This window comes from Lissotriton vulgaris, chromosome 8, assembly GCF_964263255.1.
Source record: "Lissotriton vulgaris chromosome 8, aLisVul1.2, whole genome shotgun sequence".
Classification (NCBI taxonomy): domain Eukaryota; kingdom Metazoa; phylum Chordata; class Amphibia; order Caudata; family Salamandridae; genus Lissotriton; species Lissotriton vulgaris.
In genome coordinates, this window is record NC_141696.1 from 1,183,270,538 (window position 1) to 1,183,283,149 (window position 12,612).

At 50.0% G+C, this 12,612-nt stretch overlaps 1 protein-coding gene across 1 annotated transcript; it reads left to right on the plus strand.

Moving 5' to 3' along the window:
- Positions 1-1,118: 1,118 nt before the first annotated feature.
- Positions 1,119-6,367, plus strand: LOC147698465 (uncharacterized). The gene is made up of 2 exons (XM_086933448.1): positions 1,119-2,262; positions 5,757-6,367. Exons 1-2 carry the CDS (start codon positions 1,119-1,121, stop codon positions 6,365-6,367), a joined length of 1,755 nt encoding a protein of 584 aa, XP_086789574.1.
- The last annotated feature ends 6,245 nt before the right edge of the window (positions 6,368-12,612 follow it).

The window sequence follows — 12,612 nt, forward strand, 5'->3', positions numbered from 1 at the left end:
CGGCCACCATTTTAGGTTGAATGACCTGGTGGCCGGGAGCTCATTAGATTAATTGGAAATTTTGTGGTGTTTCATTCTTAGATATGTCTGGTGAGGATTACCGAGTTCTTGAGGCGATCCGCCTTCTCAGTGAGGCTGGACGCCTGGACCTGGTGTTAGGTGACGTGCCTGGAGCGGCGCGTCCTCGGCGGCAGGCCTCGGCGCGTGTTGCGGCGGTGGTCGCGGCGTGTGGTTCGCCGAAGAAGTCACAGAGGGAGGCGGTAAGTGAGAGGGGCCGCCCGCGCTCTAGGAGAGCGGCCCCTAGTGTTGTGGCGCATGCGGAAGGGGAAACGGTGCCGCCGCGCGAGGCGGGGTTGGGGGAGGGTGAGGCGTCGGCTCCCCTGGTGTCCGTGGGGCTGCCGGTGAGGTCGCTTTCGGTTCCCGCTATCAGAGGCAAGCGGGGCGGTAAGCGCGGAGGCAGGAAGCGCTCGGCTTCTGCCTCCGTGTCTCATGCCGCAGAGCAGTTGAGTGAGGAGACGGCGGTTGGCGCGCATGCGCGCGTTGGAATCTTCGAGCCTCGCGCTGGCGGTGAGGGTGTGTTGCCGGCTGTTGGGCCGGATAGACAATTTATTGATTTAACGGACCTGGGGGCTCGGAGGACTGAACAGGTTGTAACTCAAAAGGCATGCGCAGGGGCTGGTGGTGATCGTTTTTCGACGCCGGCCCGTGTTTCTGGGGAGGTTTTACAGGCTAGTGATGTTGCCTGTGGTACAGTACAGTCTGCTTTTGTCCCATATAGCCCCTTGTTGTTTTCCCCCCCTGCCTCATCCCGGGGGGAGGTGCTTTCTGTGCACAGTGGTTCTGTGGGGGAGGGGGAGTGGGCGCAGGTGGAAAGAAGGGCTGGGGCAGGTTTGCTGGGCCTGCAGTCTGGTCGTGTTTTGTTGTGTGATCCACAAGATGTTTCTGGGTCTGGCGGGGGGTTCATTGAGCCTTCTGTGGGTGGTACTGTTAGTTTTCCTCTGCAGGAGAGTGGCGATAGGCAGGTGGGTGCTAGATCTTGGGAGGGTTTAGATGTTTTTCCTTCCTGGGCAGAAGGGGTCCGTGATGCGGGCAGGGCTACACCCATCCAAGGGACTGATATGCTGAGTGGTTTTGGGGGCACTTTGAGTTTTCCAGGTTTGCCTGTTGGGGGCAGATCGCTTGGGAGGATGGAGCAGCCCCGCTCTGATATCCAGCAGAAAGGGCAGGGTGGACTGGCATCGGGACCTGCGTCTAAGATTGTTCAGGAGTTGTTGAACTGGAGTAGTGGTGGTGAGAACGTGGAGCCTTCCCCTCCTCGGCGGGGGTTGTCGGTTCGATCTAAGGGGTCTGTTTCTCGGGGGGTTGGTCAAGTGCAGTTTCAGGATTCTAGTTTTTGTATGGCTAGTGGTGTTGATAGTTTTGGCCGTTCTGGTAGTAAGGGTCCCGGCACATCAGTTCAGCCTTTTTCTTTGCAGGTCAGAGAGCGTCGTGGAGAGGCAGACTTGGTAGGGTGGAGTGCGGCCCAGTTACACCGAGGAGAAGGGAGGGTGGAGTCTGGCGCGGCATACCCCGTACCGGCGAGGGACCCCGGCGCGGTCAACGTAAGCAGGTCAGGCGCGACCTCGTTGGCCCCAACGTCTTCCTTTCAGGATCTCGGCGCGGTCAGCAGAAGCAGGTCGGGCGCGTCCTCGCTGGCCCCAACTTCTCTTTCTACAGGTATCGGCGGGGTTGGCAGAAGCGGACCAGGCGCGTCCTCGCTGGCCCCATTGTCAGGTTCTTTGGATATCGGCGGGGTTGGCAGAAGCAGGACAGGCGCGTCCTCGCTGGCCCCAAATGTTTCTTCTCATCAACAAAGGGATTCATCGTTGGTTAAGGTGTACAAAACTGGTCAACGTTCGGGGGAGTACAGACGGGTCCAGTCGGCTCCCCCGCCTCAGGTGTCAGTACGGGCTGGTAAGGCCCAGGTTGGTTTCAGAAGTCCGTCAAAGGTGTTGGCCCCTCCTAGGTTGGAGGAATCTTTGGTTTTAGATTACGATGACGAGAGCCCTGAGGAGGGCGAGATACGTGCTGAGGGTGCAAGGGGGGGGCTTTTTCACGCTTCTGATGATGTTTTACAGGCACCGGTGGTGGTGCGTCAGAGAACTACAGTCTCCAGACCAACTCGGGAGAGCGGCCCCGCGATGAGGGTTCCTCGGTCAGGCGACGATGTTGAACAGATGGCATGGAGAGCGAGGCCGGCCCAACTGCCTTTATTGAATCCAGGTGAGCTTGCTGGGCCGCGGGACAAGCCATTGATGGTTTCTGTTGGAACGGGGGGGGATCCTCCTTCAGAGGGTGTGGATCTTAAGCTCCACAAAGGTCGTTATGTTAAGGATCAAGGAGTGGGTACGGGTGACGGGGGTGTGGGTTCTAAGGTGGATTCTGGGACTGTTACGGAGCCCATGGAGGTAGGTAAGGATCCCCCACACAGCAAGGAGCTTAAAATAAAGAAATTGCCTTACATGGGCGTCACGAAACCGTTGGGCGCTCATTTAATGCTGTCCACTAAGGAAAGGATTTGGAAAGGGGAGTACGTGGAATTATTGAAGCTCTTACATAGGGAAGTTAGGTCTAAGGAGGGGTCTAAGGAGGAAGAGTACGAGTTGGCCAAGCGCCCAAAGGTTCCTTTGACTATTGAAAACTGGACAGCGGCATTTCTTATATATGCTAGCGTGTACTGTGAGAAATTCCCTGAGCGCTGTGTGGCCCTTTTTAAGTACATGGATGTGATCAGAAAGGCGCAGATTACTGGCAGTGGTTATGCCTGGTCACAGTACGATGAGGAATTCCGGGCTCGGATGGCTTGGGATCCTGAAGCGAAATGGGGGGAGTTAGATAATGATTTGTGGCAACACACTATGGGAGCATCAGCGGGTGGTAAGACGATTTCACAGCTAGTGGGTATCCATTACCTTCGCGGCCCTTTCAGGGTAAGCCCACTCGGGGAGGGGTGGGTGCAGCTGCGTCAGTCCAATCTGCCAATGGGACCTGTTGGGATTTTAACAGAGGTTATTGCCCAAGAGAGTACTGCAAATTTAGACACGAATGTTCCCAATGTGGTAGAACGCACCCGCTGTCCAGGTGTTGGGGGCCTCGGGTTACAGGGGGCAGACAGTGGTCACAGCAGACAGCCAATGCCCCTGCTCCTGCACAGCAGCCTCAACCTAACAGGGGGGGGAAGACCACTTCTGGCACTGGGCCCAAAGGCTCATACGCCAGTTAATCCTTTTCACTTGGCTGTGGCTCTGAGGGGTTATGGGAATGTCGAGGCTGCTAAGTTATTGTTGGATGGTTTTCAGGAAGGTTTTCGACTTGGTTACACAGGGCCGCGGTTGCGGCGGTGGTCAAAGAATCTTTTGTCAGCCAATGAACATCCAGAGGTGGTGCAAGACAAACTGGATAAGGAAGTGCGTGAGGGAAGGATGGCGGGTCCTTTTGATGATTGGCCCTTGGAAAATCTTATTGTCTCCCCAATTGGTGTGGTACCTAAAAAAGAGCCTGGGCAATTTCGTTTGATTCAACATTTGTCATGGCCGGAAGGCTCGTCAGTTAACGATTTCATTGATGGTGAGGCTGCTTCAGTGTCTTATTCTTCAGTGGATGTGGCCATGGCCCTGGTTGTCTCTGCCGGCACTGGTGCGGCAATGGCAAAATGTGACATCAAATCTGCATTCCGTTTATTGCCAGTACATCCTGAGGATTGGGATCTTTTGGGGATTCAATTTCAAGGGAAGTGGTATGTTGATAAGGCTCTACCAATGGGTTGTTCCATATCCTGTGCGTTATTTGAGACCTTTAGCACATTTCTCCAATGGTTTTTCACCGACACGTCAGGACACCAGCTTGTGACTCACTACCTGGATGATTTCTTTTTTGTAGGCGCTCCCAATTCCTCAGCATGCCAGAATGCCTTGCGAACATTCCAAACTCTGATGGAATTTTTAGGTGTGCCGTTGGCACCCGAAAAGACAATGGGCCCCTGCGCGACCATGTCTTTTTTGGGGATCGAAATTGATTCTAATGTTATGGAGGCACGCTTACCAGTGGATATAAAAGAAAAAATGTTGGACCTCTTACATGTTATGTTGAACAAGGCAAAGGTGACAGTGAAGGAAGTTCAGGTGCTGCTGGGCCATCTTAATTTTGCTTGTAGGGTGGTCAGGGCAGGTAGAACTTTTTGCAGGCGTCTGGGTAGAGCTCTGTCTGGTCAGTTTTTACCTCACCATCACGTCCGCTTGTCAGCAGGTGTTAAGGAGGATCTGCGGATGTGGGTAGCCTTTTTACACTCTTTCAATGGCATTCCTCTGTTCAGAGAAGAGAATTGGATTTGGGACGTCCACATTTTTTCAGATGCTGCAGGCAGTGATGGTTTCGGTCTTTACTGGCAGGGCAGACGGTGCGCTGAACAGTGGCCTGCTGCGTGGAAGAACGGAGGCAGAAGTATTGCCTTCCTTGAGCTTTTCCCTGTGGTGGTGGTGTTGACTTTGTGGGGTCAGGAGCTTGCTCACAAAAAAGTGCTATTTCGAATTGATAATAAGGCTGTGGTGGACATTATCAATCGGCAGTCGGCCAGGGATGCTCACATCTTGAAGCTCTTGCGAGTCTTTGTGTTGGGGTGCTTGACGTATGACATCAGTTTTAAGGCCTTACACATTCCTGGGGTGGACAATGACATTGCGGATGCTTTGTCTCGTTCACAGTGGGAGAGATTCCATGGGCTAGCCTCGGAGGCGGACAGGACGCCGACCCGCATGCCAGAACATCTGTGGACTGTAGGCGAGACAGGGTTTTGCAGTTGGTGGTAGGTTCGCTCGCAGTTTACACTAGGGCAGCGTATGAATTGGCCTGGAAAGAGTTTTTGGAATCTGGGGCCGGCTGGCGCGCTCCGGGCTGGAGACGATCTGAAGATGTGGTACAGTTCATTCTTAATTTGATGGACAGGGGTTTGACACGCGTGACGATTGCTGGAAAATTGGCTGGTATTGCGTTCATGGGCAAATTACTGTGGGGTTATTCCCCTTCAGCAGGGGAAGTGGGTAAGCGCATGCTGGAAGGTTGGTCTAGAGAGAGGGGTAGGGAACACATGGTTCGCCAACCTTTGTCTTGGCAGACATTAGCCCGAGTTTTGCAGGTTTTGCCCTCAGTTTGTTTAAATGAGTTTGAGGTTTGCCTGTTTTCTACTCTTATGGTTTGGATGTTCTTTGGTGCTTTCAGAGTTTCTGAGTTACTGGGGTCGAAAGTTGCTTTTGGGGTGGGGTGGGGGAATGTTCGATTTCTGGAAACAGGGTTGCACGTCTGGTTGGCTCGGGCAAAAACTGATCAACACAGCAAGGGGAGGGGCATTTGGCTGGAAGCTTCTCCCCCTTCTGAGACGTGTCCTTTGAGGTGGGCCAGGCGTTTGCGGGACTGTTCGGGGGCCGCCTTTGAGGGCCCTGTTTTTCGACATATGGATGGTTCCAGGGTGACTGAGTATCAACTGCGCATGGTTTTGCGTAAAGCGCTGCGCTTCATGGGCTTGGATGAGACACAGTATGGTACGCATTCTTTCAGGATTGGGGCAGCAACAGAAGCTCATAACAGGGGTTGGTCGCAGCAGGACATTATGTCTTTAGGGCGTTGGTCCTCCAACTGTTTTAGGCGCTATGTGCGTACTGATCCTGTGTTGGCGCCTGCGGATGATAATTTTTCTTGAGTTTGATGCTGCTTTTCTTTTTCAGGTTCAGTGGCCGGCCCCCGTTCTTCTGTCATGACGATCTGGATAGTGGGACACTCCTTCATTAGGCGTGCGGAAGATCAAGCTATAAGAAGCTATTTTGGTCCCACGCTTGGTTTTAATTCTCGTCTGTTTAATGTTGTATGGAAGGGGAAGGGAGGTATGATCTGGAGGGAGCTTATCCCGGCCTTGAATTCTTGGTTGGTGTGGGGTATTTGTCCGGATGTACTGCTCTTGCACCTTGGTGAGAATGACCTTTGTGGGGTAAAAGGGGTGGTTTTATTGAGAGCGATGAAGAAGGATCTTTCCCTTATTCGTCAACAATGGGCGGGCTGCCATGTTTTATGGACAGAGTTGGTCCCTAGAAGAACCTGGAGGGGTGCGATCAAGCCTAGGGCGGTTGATGAGGCGCGAAGGAAGTTGAATTTGGAGGTTTCCCGTTTTTGTAGAGATCTGGGTTTTGGGCGGGTGTCCCATAAGGACATCCGTTATGACACTATGGAGTTTTTTCGCAGCGATGGTGTTCATTTGTCTCGTATAGGGATGGATTTATATTTATTGAAATTGCGAGAGGTGCTCTCCAGGTGTTTGAAGATTCAGAATTTTTTGGGTTGAGGTGTTCTGGTTCCTTGGTTGGTTAGTTTTGGGGGGCAGAAAGAGAGGGGTAATTCCTTTCCCCCTCTTTTCTGGGTGGCGGAAATTGGGCGTTCTTGGTCAGCAGGGACATGAAGGTTGTTGGGTTTTTGCTAAAGTTGGGCTATGGCTGGAAAAGTTTAAATAGTTGTTTCGTGGGGTGGTTACAAGGTTTTGGGTAATGTAAGTTGTTGGTGGGTAATTTTTGGAATGTGATGTTATGCGGTGGGTTGGGATGATATTTAAATGATTATCAGGTTTTGGTATTGTTTGAATTGTAATTATGTTGTGCTGGGTGGGGGCGGGGTTTGTGACGTGTTAGGGGCGGGCCTGACGTTTGGGGTTGTAAGGTAACATCTTATTTAGTGAGGAATAGTTTTGTGAGGCGGTTGCCAGGTTTGTATTGTTGTAAATATGCACCTGTTTCAATAAAAGCGGCCTTTTGCACACTCTCAATTTGGTCTGGTGTCTGCTCACCCCCCCTCACCCCTCCCTCCCAAGGGGGGCTTGGGAGGGGGGGCAGCCGACCATAGGGAGGTCCCCACCCCCGGGCTGATTGGGAGGGGCTAGTGGGGGGGGGTTGTCCTCAGAGCGCCAGCCTTGGGCTGCTTTTGGGCTTGTTTTGGGCTCCCTCGGTTCCTACTGAGGGAGGGAGCCCAGCTATATATTCCTTTGGCCCCTTCTCCCGGCCACCATTTTAGGTTGAATGACCTGGTGGCCGGGAGCTCATTAGATTAATTTGGACATTTTCCCTCCCTCCCTCCCTATTCTCGGTTCGCTCTGTTTCCTTTTTTCCCCGGGTCTTTTATTTATTTATTTATTTCATTTATTTATTTATTTAGTTTATGGTTCCATAATTTTTGGTCTTTTTGTCGGAACAGGTGGATATGGGGTAACAAAAATTTTGTCATTGTCGCTTGGAACAGGTGCCGGCGGAAATTGGGCGTTCTTGGTCAGCAGGGACATGAAGGTTGTTGGGTTTTTGCTAAAGTTGGGCTATGGCTGGAAAAGTTTAAATAGTTGTTTCGTGGGGTGGTTACAAGGTTTTGGGTAATGTAAGTTGTTGGTGGGTAATTTTTGGAATGTGATGTTATGCGGTGGGTTGGGATGATATTTAAATGATTATCAGGTTTTGGTATTGTTTGAATTGTAATTATGTTGTGCTGGGTGGGGGCGGGGTTTGTGACGTGTTAGGGGCGGGCCTGACGTTTGGGGTTGTAAGGTAACATCTTATTTAGTGAGGACTAGTTTTGTGAGGCGGTTGCCAGGTTTGTATTGTTGTAAATATGCACCTGTTTCAATAAAAGCGGCCTTTTGCACACTCTCAATTTGGTCTGGTGTCTGCTCACCCCCCCTCACTCCTCCCTCCCAATGCAAAATGAGTTAATCAGTGCACATGCGCAGCACAGCAGTCCTGTGCCCAGGAGCTTGGGATAGCACTGCTGTTGCTCATAGAGTCCTGGTCAGTTGTGAGTACTGGCTCAAGGAATGCTTCACTTGTCAGGGAGGCTGCACCCTGCGAGGTATTTAATGAGGTAAAGCTGTTCACGTGATCTAATAATGTGCATGCGCGCACGCAGGCAGAAGAGCCGCGTGTCATGCCTATTAACCGTAAAAAGCTCTGGCAGAACAAATACTTCAGGTTATATACAAACCAGGTGCGAGGGCAAGGCGTGCGCGCACATACACCGCATATGGCATACATGAGGAAGATTTAAAACAGTGCAGGTTTCGAGCACGAAACCAGTGGCGGAACCAGCCCACATTCTTCCGCTAAGCAATGGAAAAAAACACATTTAAACAAGGAAGTACTAAGGCTTGAGGCATTTCTGACAGCTTGGAGCGTGCACGTCCTGTAGTGCTTGGTGCTGGTAGGAGGAAGGTACGCACTCAACGAACTCCAAAAGAGAACAAATTAGAAATTAAAATTTGCTAACATTCGTGCCAAGAATTTTCAATTCTATTAAGGACAGGAGGCGAGGATTATGCTTTTCTCAATTTCTTTACTGGAGACAGCAGCCAATGAAAAAACAGTAAAGAAAACAAAAAACTACACTTACCATGAGCACATAGCAACCATAGAGTACATAGAAAGTATAAATACAGTCATAGAGGTTCCAACTTCCTCTTTCTTTGTCCAGAACATTAGAAATCAAAATCCATTACGAATGTCCAAAGGAAAAGTCATCATCCATATGAAGGGACGGAGGCACCTCCCAAAGCCATAGGAACAGAAGAAGACCCACGAAGAGCAGGAACTCACAGCACATCTCATTTAAGGTCGGAGCCTGGAGGAAATAAAAACAGCCGTAAAGGCCATTCCAAAGGATAAAGTACAGAATTCACAATAGGGCGGGAATAGAGTCATATAATAAAGAAAATTACAGTATAGCAACATGCATACGTAATCCAATGCATAAATGGCAATAAGGGTGGGATAATCCTCGCCTCCTGTCCTTAATAGAATTGAAAATTCTTGGCACGAATGTTAGCAAATTTGAAATTCTATGTCAGTACGGAGGCTCCGATTATGCTTGTTTAAAGCTTATCCACCACAACAGAAGCAACATCAACAATAGGTTTGAAATAAAATGTCTTGAAAACAGATTCTGAAGACCAATCTGCGGCCCTCATGATATCCTGGAGGCCAACCCCCAAGGAAAAAGCCTTTGAAGCCATAGCTCCCCGAGCAGAATGGGCCCCAAAGACGGAAACGTCAATTCCCGCTTCTAACATGAGCCAACGAACCCAACGTGCCAAGGTAGCGGGAGACACAGGCTTGAAAGGCTTTTGCAAAGCTATAAGCAGTTGACCCTGCAAATCATGACGAAAAGGAGCAGTACTCACCTCATAATCTTTAATACATTGTACAACACACATCTTGGGATTGCGTGGAAAAGAGGGATAAGACACAGAAGATGTGTTACATTTAGTGCGGCGAGAAATGGAAAAAGAAACACCTTCAGGTGAGAAAGAGCGTCCGGTGAGGTCTAGAGCCCGAACATCTGACACACGCTTGCAAGACAAGAGGCAAAGCAACATAGTCAATTTGGCGGATAACTGTTTCCTAGACAGTGAAGAATTTTCAGGCCAAGAACTCAAGAAACGTAAAACCACAGATACATCCCATAATTGAACATACTTAGGGCAAGGAGGTTTTACCATCCGAATGTGTAACACCATGGGGTCATCACGGATGCAAGACTCTAAACAACATGCAAATAGTCACTTGACAAATACTACCTCTTACTCCCCACAGAATGTCGAAACCGAGGTAGACACGCAATCGATACAGTGGCCCTTTAATGCCGACTGGAACTTTGACTGGGAGGAGTCTCGACAGGACACGGAGACCTCTTATGCCGAAAACAACGAATCACGAACGTGCTTGTTCACCAGGAGGGAGCAGAGTATCGAGGAAGACGGAAGCGGAGCGGAGCGAAGGAGGACAGCGTACGAGGAGAAACAGCAGAGAGACGACGAGGAGGACGCGGAGCCGGAGAAGCCAGGAGGCCACCGACACCACGAGCCGCCCAGCCATACACCCGCGGGAGGTGTATGGCTCAGCCAGGTACGTGATAAACTCAAGGGCTGGGTTGCACGTAAGATAGCTACGACGGAATAACCCGGGATATCCCCCCTTCCTGGTGTTCCCTTACCCCGAGCACCGAACCCTTCACCACGGCACTAGTTAAAGAGTGTGTCACGTGTGTTTGATCCCTCACTCCCCTCCCTGCACCACTTTAGAGATATAGAACGGCTTACTGATACACCGTTTGCCTTTTCTCTGTTTATTTACCCGAGAGGCAAAACGGAAACCGAAGGAGACCTACCTCGACGGACACCCGACCGAGGACGTAGAGCTGCATCTACAGAATCAGGGATCCGGAAAGCTGCGAGGAGCCGTTCCCCACGAATATCACAAAGCACGAAGAAGAAAAGCTCAGACTCTTTGTATTCTAAAATAAAACCTAGAAAGACTAGAATCAGCGTACTGCCTATTCTTCCCGCAACTGCTACAGTGGTGGAGAATGCGGGCATAGGCACCATCTGTGGAGTCAAGATGGAGACAGTTGTAGAACAGTTAGTAAAGGGTCAAGAACGAATTGAGTGGGTGTTAGAACAACATTTAGTATCAGCCCAAGCAGATAGAGAGGTAATCAAAAAGGCATTTGAAGATAAAAACGAACAACCCTGGGTGGATCCTGTACAAAGGGGAGGGACAACTGAAAGAACCTTAACCCATGGAACGCCAGCCGTCTCCCTACAAAAGTATAGAAACGGAGAAGATCCCGATGCGTTTCTGTTAAATTTCAAAGAGCAGCAAGGGCCTGTGGCTGGCCAGTATCAAAATGGCCGTTTTTTTTGGCACCCCTCTTAGGCGGAGAAGCCCAGGCTGCTTATCAAGTAGCAAATCCAAAGGGTGACACTACATATGCAGAAATCAAAAGAATAATACTCGATCATTTAGGATTAGATCCCGAGGCATATCGCCTAAAATTCAGAAAAGAGAGAGGGTCTGTAGGCGAAAATCCTAAAACTTTATTTGTAAGATTGAAAATGGCCGCGGACAAATGGCTAACACCCACTACCAGCACTAAAGAGGAAATACTTGACCGAATATACTTAGAGCAATTTCTTGAGGCTCTCCCCTACGCCACACAAAAGTGGCTTCGCCAACATCATAATTTAACAACTACCCAAGCGGTGGAAATGGCCTCATCCTTCACCCGGGCACAACCTAAAAGTTTCCCTTTTGAGACGGAAAAAGAGAGGAAAATAGTAGTACGACCTGAAAAGACTGTTTTCCGAGGGAGAGAAACTACACGTCCCCGTACCTGGAGGACTGAGAACAGTGCAAATACAGGGCCACAATGCTTCGATTGTGGTCAATGGGGACACATTGCCCGAATGTGTCCAAGAAAAAGGAACGAGGAAGAACCGATGGAGGTCGGGTACCTCTCCAAGGCTGTTCTATTTTCCGCGGAGATGGGAGGATCCTTTAGAGTAAGTGTGAAAGTCAATGGACACTCGTTATCAGCTTTGTTAGACTCGGGCTGCCGACAGTCAGTAGTCCAATTTCCATATGTAAGCGCAGGACAATATGTTTCTCAGGGGGTGGTCAATATTAAATGTGTTCATGGGGATGTCCGGCCCTACCCCATTGCTGACATTGTTATTGAACCGACAGGGGGAGCCCCACAAGCTGTAAGAGTAGGAGTAATGTCCAACTTACCCGAAGATTTAATAATTGGAACAGATAACCCTAGTTTCCTGAACATGTTTAAGGATAAACTAAAGACGGTGAGTCACACAGGGGGGGAGGGTAGTTCCCAAAATGAACGTCCTCTTCTACCTAGCCTCCAAGTGGTAAGATTGACTGGAAATGCGACATCCCCCACTAAAGGTTCTGCAAAGGCGGCTGGATATGATCTATACAGTGCATATGATTATGTAATACCCGCCCATGAAAAATCTCTAGTCAAAACTGACCTGCAAATTGCGGTCCCTCCAGGGTGCTATGGTAGAATAGCTCCACGATCAGGGCTAGCAGCTAGGCACTTTATTGACGTTGGGGCTGGCGTTATTGATGAGGATTATAGGGGTAATGTTGTAATCCTCCTGTTTAATTTTGGTCCGAAGGCCTTTCAGGTAAAGAAAGGGGATAGAGTGGCGCAACTAATTTGCGAGTGTATAGCTGACACTAGGCTGAAAGAAGTCCGCAGGCTAGAGGACACAGAGAGAGGTGCTAATGGTTTTGGCTCTTCGGATGCACGTAACTGGCCGGTACACTCGGTTATTTCGCATGACCCCTGGGTTCTGGATAAGAGCTTTAAATTTGCACAGATTAGTGATCCCACTCTGTTTAATGCGTGGGACCAGGCACATCAGAGAGGCGAAGGCTCCAAAGTTTTTCCCGGGTTCATAATTAATGATGAACTGTTGTATAGAATAGGTAAGGAGGGGGAGCCTGCCCAACTATTAGTGCCTGTCTCCTTCAGAGAGCAAGTCCTTTTCTTTGCACACAGCCATCTCGTCGCCGGTCACTCCGGCGCCGAAAAGACGACCCAGAATATCCTCAGGCACTTTTTTTGGCCCGGTATTTATAAAGATACCGAATCGTACTGCAAGTCTTGTGAGATCTGTCAGAAGATGAATATGGTTCGGCCACCGGCGGTCCCCTTACAACCATTGCCGGTCATTGGCAAGCCTTTTGAGAGGGTCGG

Coding starts and splice junctions, on each gene's coding strand:
- LOC147698465 (XM_086933448.1), top strand. CDS start 1,119: ATGCTGAGTGGTTTTGGGGGCACTTTGAGTTTTCCAGGTTTGCCTGTT. Junction 2,263..5,756: donor ACTGCCTTTATTGAATCCAG/GTGAGCTTGCTG, acceptor TTTCTTTTTCAG/GTTCAGTGGCCGGCCCCCGT.